Source organism: Pan troglodytes, chromosome 16 (genome assembly GCF_028858775.2).
Source record: "Pan troglodytes isolate AG18354 chromosome 16, NHGRI_mPanTro3-v2.0_pri, whole genome shotgun sequence".
NCBI lineage: Eukaryota > Metazoa > Chordata > Mammalia > Primates > Hominidae > Pan > Pan troglodytes.
Genome location: NC_072414.2, coordinates 12177845 through 12194870, shown reverse-complemented (window position 1 = coordinate 12194870; position 17026 = coordinate 12177845). Strand labels below are relative to the sequence as shown.

General features: G+C 48.2%; 1 protein-coding gene across 8 annotated transcripts in view; it reads left to right on the top strand.

Moving 5' to 3' along the window:
- The window catches only part of CYFIP1 (cytoplasmic FMR1 interacting protein 1), a 111115-nt gene that overhangs the window by 37278 nt on the left and 56811 nt on the right, over nucleotides 1-17026 (top strand). For all 8 annotated transcript variants that reach the window (XM_016927743.2, XM_016927740.1, XM_003314563.6 and 5 more), the window contains exons 6-12: nucleotides 354-535; nucleotides 4199-4295; nucleotides 4386-4514; nucleotides 6492-6596; nucleotides 9781-9872; nucleotides 11335-11452; nucleotides 15597-15719. In XM_016927743.2, coding sequence (XP_016783232.1) covers nucleotides 354-535; nucleotides 4199-4295; nucleotides 4386-4514; nucleotides 6492-6596; nucleotides 9781-9872; nucleotides 11335-11452; nucleotides 15597-15719 — 846 coding nt within the window. The remainder of the gene's footprint in view (nucleotides 1-353; nucleotides 536-4198; nucleotides 4296-4385; nucleotides 4515-6491; nucleotides 6597-9780; nucleotides 9873-11334; nucleotides 11453-15596; nucleotides 15720-17026) is intronic.

Below are 17026 nucleotides of genomic sequence, written 5' to 3'. Positions count from 1 at the left end.
GAGGAAAAAAATCTCTCCCACTTTTCACTTCTGAAAGTTAGAACATCTGAATTTTACAGGCGTTTTATTGGAGCATTTTGCTCAGTAATTTTGCTGAAATAATCAGCAAGATTTTGTTACTTTAGTGATGTAGTTGGTAAAGTGCAAGTCAAGTAATGATGGTGCAGAGCAGGCAGTGGGAGCTGCTTTCAGGAAGGGGTCTGGTTGCCCACATTGTAAACACTTGGACCTGGAGCCTCACTGGGCAGATCGTTTCTCATCGAGGAGCAGTGACTGCAGGTGCTTGAAGGAGGGACATGGGCTTGGCTCCTCACTGACCTGCAGCTTTCTGCCCTCCTGCTTCCTCTGCACAGAGAAACGCCATTGAGCGTTTCTGCGGGGAGGTGAGGCGCCTGTGCCATGCCGAGAGGAGGAAGGACTTCGTGTCAGAAGCCTACCTGATCACACTGGGCAAGTTCATCAACATGTTCGCTGTGCTGGACGAGCTGAAGAACATGAAGTGCAGTGTGAAGAACGACCACTCAGCGTACAAGAGGTGAGCGCCGGCCTCGCGCACTGCGGGCCCTCCCGAGAGCACCCAGCTCAGTGGCCTGCCTTGTGCACAGCAGGTGTGCGTCTTTGTTTGCTGAAGTCGTCACTTCTGGTAGGCAGCAGCTACGTCTCAGTATCAGGGCTGTGTGAGCACCTGCTTCGAGGGATAAGGTGAAGGGAGCCAGCAGATAAGTGCATATCGTGGCTTTGCACAGCTAGAGCAGGCTCTTTGTGCCCTGGCTGTCCTCAGATGTCACAGCGGACCTTCGAGCCCCTGGGAAGACAGACATGCACAAGATGTAGGCCTAGCTCACAGAGCACAGGCATCTGGCTCAGGGAGCATCTTGGCAAGGGGGCAGGTGGCCTCTGCAGCCCACCTTGGGCATTGGGGCTGCAGTCCTCGGTGCCGGTCACTCGCCAGCGGGGGTCCCCAGCACGTGAGCACCATCCCAGCAATGTGCAGACGTGGCCCATGCACAGTCACAGGGTGTCTCGGGGTCACACTGCGCTTCCAGATCCTCTCCCTGGTGGTTTTCTTTCTGGATATAGAGAGCTTCTGGAGAAGCTAGCCTCTGGAGAGGCTGGCAAGACGAGCGGAAGAGGCAGGCATGGCCCGGTGTGTGCTTCTGGAGCAGTGTGGGGCAGTGGGTGGCCGATGGGCGTTTGGTGACACTCGGCACGCTGCCGACCGGCGTTCGGTGACACTCGGCGCGCTGCCGACCGGCGTTTGGTGACACTTGGCGCGCTGTCTCCTGATGCTCTTGCTCTGCTTCATCTGTGCTCAGTGCTTTTGAAGACATGTTTTGCTGGAATGAGATGCTAATTTCAATTTCCTCTGCTAAGTAAGGCATCTTAGCTCTAAAATTAAATTCGAAGAGACCTTACTTTGCATCTGAATATGCTCTAGTTATGTTGCATTTTAAATCATACAACTGTTGCTATGTCTTTATTTAAAAAACCCACTTGGGACAAAATGAGGCAGCAGTAGGAGTCAAGCTAGGTCAGGCAGAATTTTAAGCCTCATTCATGTGAAATAATGCAGTGTTCCATTTATCACCTAAAATCATCAGCTCTGCACAGAAGTCTAGATCTTCAGAACTAGAGAAAGGTCTCTGGAGTTGACCTGTGAGCCCCTCTTGGGGCGGAAGTCTGAAGGGTCCCTGTTTGATAACAGCATCTGTGGGATTCTAGCATCGAGACTCACTGGTCGGAGTGGGCTCCTGGTCCCAGCCGCCCAATCCAGTAGCTGTGTGATTTTAAGCAGCCTTCTCAGCCGCCGTTTTGGCTTTGTCAGGGAAATGGGGGAGGTGGTTTTCAATATTTAAAAGTATTTAAAAGTTGTGTGTGTGTGTTGTTGTTTTTTTTTTTTTTCCTTTTAGCACTAGCACCTTTATTCTAAAGCCTAGTCTGTAAAACAGTTTACAGATGGGGCTGCTGTGTGCAAAGCTGGGGGAAGGAGGGTTTCCCCTCTAGCGTCTTCACCACCTCCAGGTTCCCCTGAGCACCAAAGAGTGGGCCTGGGGCAGTTCCGTAGCTCTTACTGCTGCCCCTTCCTCTGACCTCTATCTGGGACCCCTGTTGGTTAACCTTCCCAGACCATCACCCCCACCCCTCCCAAGACCCCCACCACACACACACGCATCTAGCTCTTTTGGCACCTGCTCGTGGCTACTAGTATAACCTCTTTTAAGTGTCAATGCCAAGATAACTCATATGGTTATGGTGAGGCTTGAGGAAAATAGAAAACAGTATCCTTGACCCTTTCCTTAGTCTCCCCACCCGCCACCTCAGCAGCTACTCAAATCAATAAAGCAAACATGGCCAGGTGCGATGGCTCACACCTGTAATCCCAGCACCTTGAGAGGCTGAGGCAGAAGGATCACTTGAGCCCAGGAATTTGAGACCAGTCTGGGTAACATAGCAAGACCCCATCTCTAAAAAAACAAGAGCAAAAAAAACTAGCTGGGTGTGGTGGCATGCACCTGTGGTCCCAGCTACTTGGGACGCTGAGGTTGGAGAATCACTTGAGCCCAGGAGGTAGAGGCTGCAGTGAGCTGTGATTGTACCACTGTATTCCAGCCTGGGTGACAGAGTGAGACCCTGTGTCTATTTTTAAAAAAAAGGAAACATGGTTTTTTCTTTTTGAGACAGAGTCTCACTGGCCCAGGCTGGAGTGTGGTGGCACAATCTTGGCTCACTGCAACCTCTGCGTCTCCTGGATTCAAGCAATTCTCCTGTCTCAGCCTCCCGAGTAGTTGGGATTACAGGTGTGAGCCACCACACCGGGCTAATTTTTATATTTTTAGTAGAGATGGGGTTTCACCATGTTGGCCAGGCTGGTGTTGAACGCCTGACCTCAAGTGATTTGCCTGCCTCCTTCTCCCAAAATGCGGGGATTACTGGCATGAGCCACCATGCCCCGCCCTGGAAACATGTTTAAAAAGGCAAGGAATGTTACTGTATCAGTTAATATTAGGTTTAACCGTATGCAATTGTTTAAAGCCCAGATAAATAACAGTGGCTTTAAAAAGATTGCAGTTTATTTCTCTGTCTCCTGAAAAGTCCTGAATTGGGTGGTCTGCAGCTGATCGAGGCTCTACGGGACCCAAGGCTCCTGTGGTCCTGCGGCTCCGCTTCAGGTGTTGCCTCCTGGTCCTAAATGGTTGCTTAAGCTCCAGCTGTCATTTCTCCATTCCAGTCAGCAGGCAGAAAGTGGGGAAAGATGGGCTCCATGCTTCCTTATGAGTAAACTCTGAGTGCTTGTCAGTATCTTGCATTATATCTCATGGCCTAGTCCTTGGTCACTTGGCCACAGCTAGCTGCAGGGTGGGCGAGGCACACGGAATGTGTGGGGCTCCCTGGAATGTGTGTTCCACAGAAATGCAGGGCTCGTTCCTAAGGAGGAAGGGGAGGAAGTGAATGTTGGTGTAGGTTATCAGCCTTTGCCTTGGTAACTCTTAAAACTAAACCCCCAAGGTTCTGGGTTGCACAGACCTATCCTTATGTGGGCCGTTTCCACTGAACTTTCTTGCGGGACAGTCCTAGATGATCAGAATCCTCACACCCCCACCTTCACCCTGCCCTGCCAGACCTCGCAGGCTTAGCATGGCCTTGCAGTATTGTATTGTTGGGCCTCACGTACGGGTGTAGCTACAAATTGGTGGCAGGCCAGGGCTCTGTCTCAGGACCTTGGACACCAGTGGTCCCTGAGGTGGCCTGGGGAGGTGTGGTCCAGAGGGTTCCCAGCAGAGAACCTCAGCAGTGCTGGCCAGCTTCATGGCAGGGTTTGTGGGAGTCACGGAGATGGCAGTGGCCCTTCTCAGACTCGGGGTCCAGGAGCCCTGTGCCCCCTAGATGAGGTGGGCGTCCACCAGTATAGGGCAGAGACCAGTGTGCAGGGACCCTGCAGGAAGCCGTCAGCTGTGACCAGCAGGGTGGAGAGCTGTCCCAGGCTGTGCAAGACACGTCTAAGTTAGCAGAAGACTGACCTGGAGTGCAGGGCCAGAGACGCCTGAAAAGGCTGAAATCATAGCTGGCTTCTGAGATTGACCCACATTTCTGCAGATGACTGTAGGGGAAAGGGATCCCACTCGAACCAGGCTTTTTTTTTTTTTTTTTTATGTGGCACGTTGGTGCATTTTGGGATGAATTCTTTTTGTTTTCAAAGGGCCGCTCAGTTTTTACGTAAAATGGCAGATCCACAGTCCATCCAGGAATCGCAGAATCTGTCCATGTTCCTGGCCAATCATAACAAGATCACACAGGTAAGGCTGGTGTTTGCACACTCAGGTTGATGGGCCAAGCAGCCGGCCGGGCGCCGGGCCCATGCATGAGTCTCTTGCTCTGTGTTTCAGTCTCTGCAGCAGCAGCTCGAAGTGATTTCTGGCTACGAAGAGCTCCTGGCAGATATTGTGAATCTGTGTGTGGATTACTACGAGAACAGGATGTATTTGACGCCCAGTGAGAAACACATGCTTCTCAAAGTACGTGTGTGGGGACGCTAGCCCGTGGCACTGCCGAGGGACAGCCTTACTCTTGTCAATAGGCTGGGCTTTATCTAGAATCCTTTTGACAGCTGTGTCTTATTTGCATGCTGTCATGTGTGAACAGCGTCCTGCCCTTGCACACAGCCTGCACAACAGGCTCTCAACACACCCCATGAGTGTGTCACACACTGACCCTGGGAGAAGGTGCTGGCCAGGAGGTCTGGGTCAAGGATTCTCAGCTTTTTTTTTTTTTTTTTTTAAGCTGCTTTTTGTTTTATTCTCAAGGCAGGGTGTTGATCTTGCCCAGGCTGGAGTGCAGTGGCACAATCACAGCCCAATATAGCCTCAACCTCCTGGGCTCAAGTGATCATCCCACCTCAGCCTCCTAAGTAGCTGGGACTACAGGTGCACGCCACCATGCCTCGCTAATTTTTAAATTTTTTGTAGAGAGAGAATCTTGCCATGTTGTACAGTCTGTTCTCAAACTCCTGGGCTCAAGGGACCCTCCTGCCTCAGCCTCCCAAAGCTCTGTGAATACAAGCTTGAGCCACTGCCCTTTTTATTTTTTTTTTTATTTTTGAGAAAGGGCTTTGCTCTTTCACCCAGGCTCCAGTGCAATGGTGCGGACACAGCTCACTATAGCCTTGACCTCCTTGGCTCAAGTGATCTTTCTGCCTCAGGCTCCTGAGTAACTGGGACCACAGGCACTTGCACCAATGCCCAGCTAAGTTTTTGAATTTTTGTAGATATGAGGTCTCACTTTGTTGCCCTGGCTGGCCTTGAACTCCTGGGCTCAAGCAATCTTCTTGCCTTGTCCCCCACAAAGTGCTAGGATTACAGGCATAAGCCACCACGCCCCGCCAGCTTTGTGACAGAAGTTATCCAAGATTCTACTTGTCAAGCATGTGATTCCTAGGACTTTGATACCTTGTGTCACATAATTAAAGTAGCCTTTTGTTGGTTCACCATATTCTTTATTATTCTGTCCAAATTAGGAAGGTTTCCATCTGTGTTTCTCATGGGAAAGATGGGCAGCAGTTCGGCTGTTCCCTTTGCTCTCTTCTCCACCTCTGCAGGGTGGCCTTGGGGGACCCTTTGCTGGGTGTCCCGCCAGCCCAGCCCCCAGACTCCTCCTGAGCAGGGGAGCACTGTCCACAGAGTGCTTTGTGACAGCAGAAACGTTGTGTCTGCACCGGCTGGTGTGGGAGCCCTGGCCATGAGCCCCTGCGGAGCACTGGAGCATGCAGGTGGCTAGTCCACGTTAAGAATTTTTAGTTTGTGACTGGGCACGGTGGCTCATGCCTGTAATCCCAGCACTTTGGGAGTTGAGGTGGGTGGATCACTTGAGGTCAGGAGTTTTACACCAGCCTGACCAACATGGTGAAACCCCATCTCTACTAAAAATACAAAACAAATTAGCCAGGCGTGGTGGTCATGGGCACCTGTAATCCCAGCTACTTGGGAGGCTGAGGCAGGAGAATCGCTTGAACCTGGGAGGCAGAGGTTGCAGTGAGCTGAGATGGCACCACTGCACTCCAGCCTGGGTGACAGAGCCAGACTCCATCTCAAAAAAAAAAACAAAAAAAGAATTTTTAGTTTGCATACACCGAAACTTAACTGGTTACATGTGGCTGCATATTGGACATTACTTTTAATGGCAAAAAAAACGCAATTACTTTTGCACCAGCTTAGTAGCTCTAGAATAGCCCTACCGCTTGGGTTAGGCTAGGGGAGAGGATTTGTTTTTTCCGCTTTTAGTGACTGACCTGGAAGCCCAGCCCCGCTTTGTATCCCAGTTTCACTGAGGATAAAATGATGCATTTCAAGCACCAGACAAGCAGCCTAAAGATAGATCTTTGTGATCTATTTCAAATTGTGCCTTCAAAGTTGTCAGCTGTAACAGTGTAAGTCCTTATGGGTAGTGAAATTCGCAGTTCTGAGCTTTGTCGCATCATTCATTTTGTGGCTTTTCAGGTCATGGGATTTGGTCTGTACCTGATGGATGGGAGTGTCAGTAACATCTATAAGTTGGATGCCAAGAAAAGAATAAACTTATCCAAAATTGACAAGTACTTCAAGGTGAGTTACATGTTTTTAGATCAATGTTTTTATTGATTTGTGTGCACTTTGAATTTTGGGGAAGTGAGCCCCTGTGTGACTGTGATCTATATCAGGAAACGCTGGAGCTGGGTGGAGTCTGGGGCATGCATGTTCTCCCGTCTGCAGAGGTGACCGCGCTTTCTCTTTCCTTTTGCCCTGTGCTGGTTTTGCCTGGGCAGAGCTTTATACAGATGAAATTGTGCTATTTGTACTCTTCTGCGTCCAGCTGCTGTCACCAGCCTCTTGTTTGTGAGGTGCATCCTGGAGGAAGCCCGTAGCTACAGCTTGTAGCTTTCGGTTGTGGTGTAGTTTTCTATCTGATGACTACACCGTAACTTATCCGTTCCAATGTTGGCGGGCTCTCGGATGTTCCCAAGTTTTGGCGCGTCCAAACAGTGCAGCTCTGGTCGACTGTCCTCTGTTGGGTGCATACCCAGGAGAGGGACCGGGGGTCACAGGCCGGATCTGTTTTCAGTGTTAGTAGTTACCTGCAGCCTGATGACGCTCCAGCACAGCTGTCCCGATCTCCGTTCCCACCAGCAGTGAGAGAATGCGCCACTGGTGCCACATCAGTACTTAGCACTGCCTTTTTGGGGTGGGGGGATATCCTGAGGATGCGTACAGCATTGAGATTGTATTGGCTAGTGTTTCATTGTATTGGCTAGTGTTTCGTTCATGTTTCCCTAATGGCTTTCCATGTTATTAGCATGTTCCCTTCGTGATGTGCCACTTCAAGTCTTTTGCTCTTTTTTTCCCTATTGATTTACAGTTCTTTATATATTCTGGATACATGTCCTTTGTTGGACACAAGTGAGTTTTTTTGTTTGTTTTGTTTTGTTTTTGAGACAGGCTCTCGCTCTGTCATCCAGGCTGGAGTGTAGCAGGCCTTGGTGATTTCTCCCACCCCAGCCTCTCAAGTAGCTGGGACTACAGGTGCTTACCATCACGCTTGGCTAGTTTTTAAACTTTTAGTAGCAACAAGATCTCCCTATGTTGCCCAGGCTGGTCTCGAACTCCTGGCCTCAAGCAGTCCTCCAGCCCTGGCCTCTCAAAGTGCCAAGATTACAGGCCTGAGCCACTGCACCTGGCCTTACGTTTTAATATACATGTATTCTCCCCTAAGAGGCCTACCCTTTCACTTTTTCCCAGCTTTATCAAGGTGTAATTGACAAGTAAAAAGTGTATGTTTATGGTATATGGTGTGATGTTTTGATACACATACACATTGTGAAATGATGAATTCAAGCTAATTTAACATGTCCATTACCTAACACACCATTTTTTTTATTTCGTGACGAGAACACTTAAGATCTACTCTTTTAGCATATTTTAAGCATTCAATGCATTGTTATTAACCATAGCTACTGTGCCATAGATGAGGTCTTCAGAACTTAACTATGCTGCGGAATTGAAACTTTATACGCTTTGACCAGTGTATTCCCTTCCTCCTCCTGCCTCCAGTAGCCTTTTCGCGTTCTCGATGGTGTCATTTGCTGAACAGAAGTTTTTCATTTTAGTGTAGTCTCATATATGAATCTTTTCATTCATGTCCACCTAAAAAATCTTTGCAGCCATCCAGCTCATGAGACGTTTCTGCTGTGTTAGCTTCTAGGAGCATTCTGTCTCCTTTTTCACCTAGATCTAATCCCCCTGGAACTGACTTCTGCGCGTGGTAGGAGGTAGGGGTTTCGCGTCCTTGGATCTTTCCCAGTATGGCTCCCCAGTTGGGCCTGCCCATTTATTGCAAAGCCCATTGTTCTGCAGTGCTGCTAAGGTCATGAATCTGTCTGTGGCTCTGTCCAGGTTCTCTGTCCTGTCCACAAGCCTCCATCCCTGCTCCAGGGCCACACTGCCTTAATTGTTGGAGCTTTCTAACAGGACTCCTAATCTGGAAGGGTGTGTCTTCCAGTTTTGTCCTTCAGGATAGTCTCAGATATCATCCCTTCACCATTGGAGATGCACGTTAGAATTGATTTCCTGATTTACACACACTATCCCCCCAAAACCATTTTTTTTTCTTCTGGAATATTGACTGGGATTGATTATAGATCTATTTTGAGAGAATGGACATTTAAAAAATTTGAAGCCTTCCTAGGCACAAACATGATCATTTCTCCATTTACTGAGAACTTTTTCTAGAATTTTCGGGGTAGTACTTTTGTTTAGAGGTCTTGCACACTTTTTGTTAGATTTACTGATGCATTTTTTTTTTGGATGCTGTTGCAAAGTATTTCTCTTTAAGTTTTTGTATTCTGATTGTTGCTAGTGTATAGAAATGCAGTTGGCTGGGCACGGTGGCTTATGCCTGTAATCCCAGCACTTTGGGAGGCCGAGGCGGGTGGATCATGAGGTCAGGAGATCGAGACCATCCTGGCTAACATGGTGAAACCCCGTCTCTACTAAAAATACAAAAAAATTAGCTGGGCATGGTGGCAGTTGCCTGTAGTCCCAGCTCCTCGGGAGGCTGAGGCAGGAGAATCTCTTGAACCCTGGAGGTGGAGGTTGCAGTGACGCGAGATCACGCCACTGCACTGCAGCGCAGCCTAGTAACAGAGTGAGACTGTCTCAAAAAAAAAAAAAAAAAAAGGGCTGGGCGCGGTGATTCACGCCTGTAATTCCAGCACTTTGGGAGGCCGAGGTGGGTAGATCACGAGGTCAGGAGATTGAGACCATCCTGGCTAACACAGTGAAATCCCATCTCTACTAAAAATACAAAAAATTAGCCAGGTGTGGTGGCGGGTGCCTGTAGTCCCAGCTACTCGGGAGGCTGAGGCAGGAGAATGATGTGAACCTGGGAGGTGGAGCTTGCAGTGAGCCGAGATCATGCCACTGCACTCCAGCCTGGGAGACAGAGTGAGACTCTTCTCAAAAAAAAAAAAAAAGAAATGCAGTGATTTTTTTTTTTAATGACTGTGGATCTAGCAGCACCGTAGGTTAATTTTAACATTTGAATAGTTTTTATAGATGTTGGTTTTTAAATTGTATTTTGTTTCTCTCAAAGCGAATGTAGAAGTTACTTATAGTTTTTTTTTTTTGTAATGAATCATTTGCAGAGGTAGCATTCAAACCGAAGTAATTATTAGCATTAGTCAGTTTCCTTGTGCTTATGTATTTGGTGACTAAATATACATAATGACTCTATTTTTTTGTTCTTTGAATACAGCAACTCCAGGTGGTTCCACTGTTTGGGGACATGCAAATAGAACTGGCAAGATACATCAAGACCAGCGCCCACTACGAGGAAAATAAATCTCGGTAGGAGGAGAGGAAAGCTGCCTGGTTTGAGCTTTCGGCAGTGTCCTCATTGTGCGGTTTTCAAACATCCTGCTTATTTGTCTAGAGATAACACTGTTAACATTCTCAGCCTGGAATTAAATGTCCAGTACTGCAGCCTTTGCCACATGTGGCTATTTACATTTAAGTTTATTGAAAAATACAATTGACGCCGGGCGCGGTGGCTCACGCCTGTAATCCCAGCACTTTGGGAGGCCGAGGCGGGCGGATCACGAGGTCAGGAGATCGAGACCATCCTAGCTAACACGGTGAAACCCCATCTCTACTAAAAATAGAAAAAATTAGCCGGGCGTGGTGGTGGGCGCCTGTAGTCCCAGCTACTTGGGAGGCTGAGGCAGGAGAATGGCATGAACCTGGGAGGCGGAGCTTGCAGTGAGCAGAGATCACGCCACTGCACTCCAACCTGGGCGACAGAGCAAGACTCCGTCTCAAAAAAAAAAAAAAGAAAGAAAAATACAATTGAAATTTTAATTTCGTTACGACAGCCACGTTTGAAATGTTCAATAGTTAGTGGCTACTGTGTTGGACAGCACAGATACAGAACACTTTCATCATCCTAGGGATTCCTATTGGACAGTGCTGGGTGATAGTCTTTATGTTTAAAAAGGTTGTCTTAAAAAAAAAGAAGAGGGTGGGGCACGGTGGCTCATGCCTGTAATCCCAGCACTTTGGGAGGCCGAGGTGGATGGATCTCTTGAACTCAGGAGTTTGAGACCAGCCTGGGCAACACAGTGAGACCTTGACTGTATGAAAAAATACAAAAATTAGCCGGGCATGGTGGCACACACCTATAGTCCCAGCTACTCAGGAGGCTGAGGTGGGAGGATCACTTGAGTAGTCTAGGAGGTGGAGGTTGCAGTGAACCAAGATTGCACCACTGCAGTCCAGCCTGGACAAGAGAGCAAGACCCTGCCTCAAAGAAAAAAAGAAGAGACTGACAGTGTGTCAGATGTGACATCTGCAGACAATGTGGCCCTAAATCCTAAACTGTGTACCATCTTACTCTGTGAAGAACTATAAAGATCCTCAGCACAGTTCCAGATGCTGGCAGGCACTCCTCCCCACTGCAGACTCTACAGAGCCATCTGAGCCTCAGGGGAGGCTTTCATTGACTTTTGCCAAGCACTGTGCCCGTAGCCAACCTGCAGTCACCATTCAGCCATGATTTTGACAAACGAAGTTGCATCTCAGTCTCAGGGGTCAAGAAACCTTTTCAGTAAAGGACACATAACAAGTATTTTAGGCTTTACAGGCCACAGGTGGTCTCCTTCGGATATGCTTCTGTGTTATTTTTTTAAACAACCCTTTAAAAACATAAAAGCCATTTGTGTGGCTCTGGCGCCAAACAGGCCTCCTGAGCTGCCCCAGTGCTGTGGCCTGCCGGCGCCTCCTCAGGTAACGCGGGTGCTTTCTCTCTGCACAGATGGACGTGCACATCCTCCGGCAGCAGCCCTCAGTACAACATCTGCGAGCAGATGATCCAGATCCGCGAGGACCACATGCGCTTCATTTCGGAGCTGGCACGCTACAGCAACAGCGAGGTGCGCCCCGCGACCTGGAGCCGCACGGGCACCCGAGGGTCGCCTGTGTGTGTTTGCACCCAAATCTTAGGTTTAATTGCTTTGAAAAACAGTTTACTACCAGATACGATCATATGTCACATAATGACAGGGACAGGTTCTGACAAATGTGTCATTAGGCAGTTTCATCATTGTGGGAACGTCATCGTGTCCTCATGCTAGCCTGGATGGTACAGCCTGCGGCACAGCTAGGCTGCAGGGTACAGCCGATGGCTCCTAGGCCACACACCTATGGAGCACGTTGCTGTGCTGAAGACTCTGGATAGTTGTAACACAATGGTATGTATTTGTGTATCTAAACATAGAAAAGGTACAGTGAAAAGACGGTATTATAATCTTATGGGACCACCGTTGTATATGCTGTCATTGACCAAATGTGCATGACTGTACTTCAAAAGCACCCATTATAATTGACAAGGCAGTGAAACTAGTGTTCTCTCTGTTCAGCTGTACAAAAAGCTTTTTTTTTTTTTTTTTGTTTCAGAAAAACATTATAGGGATCCCAAGAGAAAGGACAGAGACGAGATAATTAATTGATTAAGTGGCATTTCCTAGTCTAGTACTGTGATTCCAAGCAACTCGAAAGATGGTTGGAGAAGGGAGGACACTGGGAAAAGAAAGGGTGATTCTGACCTGGGGCCCCTGTAAGCCTAGAAAGGAAGAAGTCCTGAGGCCAGAGGTGAGCAGGAGCCTCTGGGTGGCTGTCAGGAGACGTCCCAGGGGCATTGGGTCCATGTGTCCAGGAGGTGGGCCTGGAGTTGGGTGCAGAGAACAGGTGCTTTCTCTTTAGTTCCTTCCACCTTTGCAGCTGGGTTTGCCGTGTTGTCATTTTGGCCACTCCCATTCTCCTCACTCACCCAGGTTGACTCCGAGCCAGCACTGCTGGCATGTCTGTGCTGCAAATTGCTGGCAGGGACTGCGGGTTTTAGGGCATATACGTAGGCTGCTTTGCTGAACTGGTTAGTCCCTCAAGGGTCTCAGGAGGACCATTAACCTTAGCGGGGACAACTCTGTGGATGTCGGCCCCACCCACTGCAGGACGATGAGCACCTTGTCCCCCACCCCCCATGGTTACCAGTCATCATCATGTAACCAAACTGACTGACAACCCAGTAGTCCAGGTATGTTGGGGCACCTGCTGCTTCTAACACAGACCCCTGGCAAGCGTTTGGGCATGTCAGACAAGGAGGCTGTCCTGGGTGAGTCAGTGAGTGAGTGGCGAGCGAGTGGGAGGCCTAGGACAGTATAGTGCACTGCTGTGGCCTGTACGAACACTGTGTGCTTAGGCTGTGCTAAATTTTTTAAAAGGCTTTTTCTTTCTTTAATAACGAATTAGCCTTAGCTTACTGTAACTTTTTTACTTTATAAACTTTTTACTTTTAAAAAGAGCGTTTTGGCTTTTGTAATAACACTTTGCTTAAAACACAAACACACTGTATACCTGTGCAAAAATATTTTTTCTTTATCTCCTTATTCTATAAATTATTTTTCTACTAAAAAGTTTTTGTTTTTTTCCTTTTGAGCTTTTTCGTTAAAAATGAAGACCCAAACACACACATTAGCCTAGGCCTACACAGGGTCAGGATCATCAGGACATCACTAGGCAGTAGGAATTTTTCCACTACATTAAGATTTTATGGGAGCACCATCATGTATGTAGTCTTGTTGACTGGAGCATCCTTAGGTGGCATCTGACTGTAATTGTTTCTCTGGCATTGTCTAAGGTAACAAATCAGTTTTTTTCTGTGTACAGTGTTTTTTGTTTTGTTTTGTTTTGTTTTTTGGGTGAGACGGAGTCTTGCTTTGTCGCCCAGGCTGGAGTGCAGTGGCGCAATCTCGGCTCACTGCAAGCCAAGGTTCACACCATTCTCCTTCCTCAGCCTCCCGAGTAGCTGGGACTACAGGCGCCCACCACTACGCCCGGCTAATTTTTGTGTGTGTTTTTTTGTGTTTTTTGTGTGTGTGTTTTTTTTTGGTGTTTTTTTAGTAGAGACACTGTTCTAGCCAGGATGGTCTCAATCTCCTGACCTGGTGATCCACCCGTCTCGGCCTCCCAAAGTGCTGGGATTACAGGCATGAGCCACCGCACCCGGCTTCTGAGTACAATTTTAAAGTGATTCCACTTTAGGTTTGTTGATTTTCTTTTTTTCTGAAAGCTGAACATCCTGGTGAATGACGCCAGCATAATTTGATTTATGTCATTAATGTCATAATCTAGTCTTTTTTTTTTTTTTTGAGGTGGAGTCTTGCTCAGTTGCCCAGGCTGGAGCGCCACTGCAAGCTCTGCCTCCCGGGTTCATGCCATTCTCCTGCCTCAGCCTCCCGAGTAGCTGGGACTACAGGCGCCCGCCACCACGCCCGGCTAATTTTTTTGTATTTTTAGTAGAGATGGGGTTTCACCGTGTTAGCCAGGATGGTCTTGATCTCCTGACCTCGTGATCCGCCCGTCTCGGCCTCCCAAAGTGCTTGGATTACAGGCGTGAGCCACCGTGCCTGGCTTTTTTTTTTTTTTTTGAGACAGAGTCTCTCTCTGTTGCCCAGGCTGGAGTGCAATGGTGTGATCTTGGCTCATTGCAACTTCCACCTCCCGGATTCAAGCAATTCTCCTGCCTCAGCCTCCCAAGTAGCTGGGACTACAGGCACACGCCACCATGCTTAGCTAATTTTTGTATTTTTAGTAGAGACGGGGTTTCACCATGTTGGCCAGGATGATCTCCATCTCTTGACCTTGTGATTCGCCCACCTCAGCCTCCCAGAGTTTTGGGATTACAGGCATGAGCCATTGCACCCGGTCATAATCTAGTCTTAAAAGAGCAATGCCAGCACTACTAATTACAGTGACTAGAAATTGTTTTATGATTTGTTTTGCAGGTGATTTTGCCCTTGAGCTTCTTACTCAGGGTACTTTTTTTTTTTGAGATGGAGTTTCGCTCTTGTTGCCCAGGCTGGATGGCGTGCGATGGCGGGATCTCGGCTCACTGCAATCTTCGCCTCCTGGGTTCTAGCAATTCTCCTGCCTCAGCTTCCCGAGTAGCTGAGATTACAGGCATGCACCACCACGCCCAGCTACTTTTTTATATTTTTGGTAGAGATGGGGTTTCACTATGTTGGCCAGGCTGATCTCGAACTCCTGACCTCAGGCAATCCACCTGCCCCGGCCTCCCAAAGTGCTGGGATTACAGCATGAGCCATCGCACCGGGCCCCTCACTCAGAGGATTTTAAGTCACACTGTGGTGTTTAGAGCTGCTCAGGGTCCTCTCAGTGGTCATGCTGTGAACTCCATGCAGGTTCCCGCCATTGTTTCATTTTGCTTTTGACTTTTAGGGATTGCATTTCCGATCTCATTTAATTCTGTGTCCTAAATATATAAAATATTTGTGTGGTTCTAATATCACATCTATAAAAAGGTATATTCAAAGAAGCCTGCCTTCTCCACGGTGCCCCTTCCTCCCCATAGGTCACATGTTTAAATTTAGGGGGTGGTTATTTGATAGAAGCAAACCCACGTGACTTGTGTGTTGCCCTTCCCCGGCCTAGTGGAAGTGCGCCAAGCCCACGCGTGTAACAGCCCCGCGCCCAGCCCGCGGTCCCCCAGGCGGTGGCTGTGGCAGCGGCCTGTCCCTTGCTCTGTGCTCTGCAGCACGCCCTTGGCCGCCATTTTCCCGGGAGGAGGGTCCAGCACCCACAGCATTTCTTATTTTCTATTTATTTATTTATTTATTTATTTATTTATTTATTTATTTATTATTTTTTGAGACGGAGTCTCGCTCTGTCGCCCAGGCTGGAGTGCAGTGGCGCAGTGTCGGCTCACTGCAAGCTCCGCCTCCCGGGCTCACGCCATTCTCCTGCCTCAGCCTCTGAAGTAGCTGGGACTACAGGCGCCCGCCACCATGCCCAGCTAATTTTTTTTATTTTTAGTAGAGACGGGGTTTCACCGTTTTAGGATGGTCCGGATCTCCCGACCTTGTGATCCGCCCGCCTTGGCCTCCTGCATTTCTTATTTTCACACGTGTGACTTTGGGGTGGATTCTCATGGTGGATCCCGGGATGGGGGGAGCTGGGTGGGGGCGCTGGTTTCTCACGGGCCGTGCCCGCCTTGTGCAGGTGGTCACGGGCTCGGGCCGCCAGGAGGCCCAGAAGACGGACGCGGAGTACCGCAAGCTCTTCGACCTGGCGCTGCAGGGCCTGCAGCTGCTGTCGCAGTGGAGCGCGCACGTGATGGAAGTGGTAGGCCCCGTCCCCGACCCCAGCCCCGCTCCGAAGCTGCCTCGGGCACTTTATTCACATTAACTTTTGGTCTTTGGGCTTTTTATCTTTGGCCCTAGAAAGACGAGAATATCTATCAGTAGATATGTTTCCAAGGTGATTTTAAGTACATTTCATTTATGTGTGTAATAAATGAAGGGCCTCCTTTTAAAAAAAAATCTTGATAGAATTAAATTTGTACCATTGTGATTTTCTTTAAGTCTCACCCTGTCGCTTAGGCTGGAGTGCGGTGGTGCAAACCTAAGTCCCTACAGCCTTGACTCCCCACCCCAAGCGATCCTTCTGCCTCAGCCTCCCAAGTTGCTGGGACCACAGGTGTGCACCACGGCTCCCGGCTAATTTTTTTTTTTTTTTTTTTTGAGATGGAGTTTCGCTCTTGTTGCCCAGGGTGGAGTGCAATGGCGTGATCTCGGCTCACTGCAACCTCTGCCTCCTGGGTTCAAGCGATTCTCCTGCCTCAGCCTCCTGAGTTAGTTGGGATTACAGGCGCCCACCACCACTTCTGGCTAATTTTTTTGTGTTTTTAGTAGAGATGGTATTTCACCATGTTGGCCACACTGGTCTTGAACTCCTGACCTCAGGTGAACTACCCGCCTCAGTCTCCCAAAGTGCTAGGATTACAGGCTTGAGCCACCGCATCTGGCCTAGTTTTTTGTTTTTTGGGTTTTTTTGTACAGACAGTCTCACTGTGTGGGCCAGGCTGGTCTCAAACTCCTGGCCTCAAGCCATCTGCCTGCCTGGGCCTTCCAAAGTGCTGGGATTACAGGCATGAGCCACTGTACCTGGCCAAGTCTCATTTTTTCATTTAAATTTTATTTTGCTTTAAATATTTACTTGTATTGATGCATAATAGGGGTACATAGTTTCAGGATACATGTGATAATTTAATACAGTCATACAGTTTGCAAAGATCTAATTGGTGTGCTTGGGATGTCCATCGCCATAAATATTTGTCCTTATGCCAGAAAAATTCGAGTTCTTCCCTATCTATTCTGAAATGTACCATAAATTATTTTAATTAATAGTCACCCTAACTGATCTAACACTGTCTTATTTCTAATATCAGACTGTACATTTGTACCCATTAATGTCGCTTCACGCCCTGCATTTTTAAGATAACATTTTCTGTTTGGAGCTCCAGCCATCAATGTCTTTTGTTGAACATTAGTAAATTATTTCTGGTGCCATATAAAGATTTGGATACCTGTAAGCAATGAAAGATTTTCCCTTTTGTGATTTATTTTGATCACATAAAAATTGTCAAATTG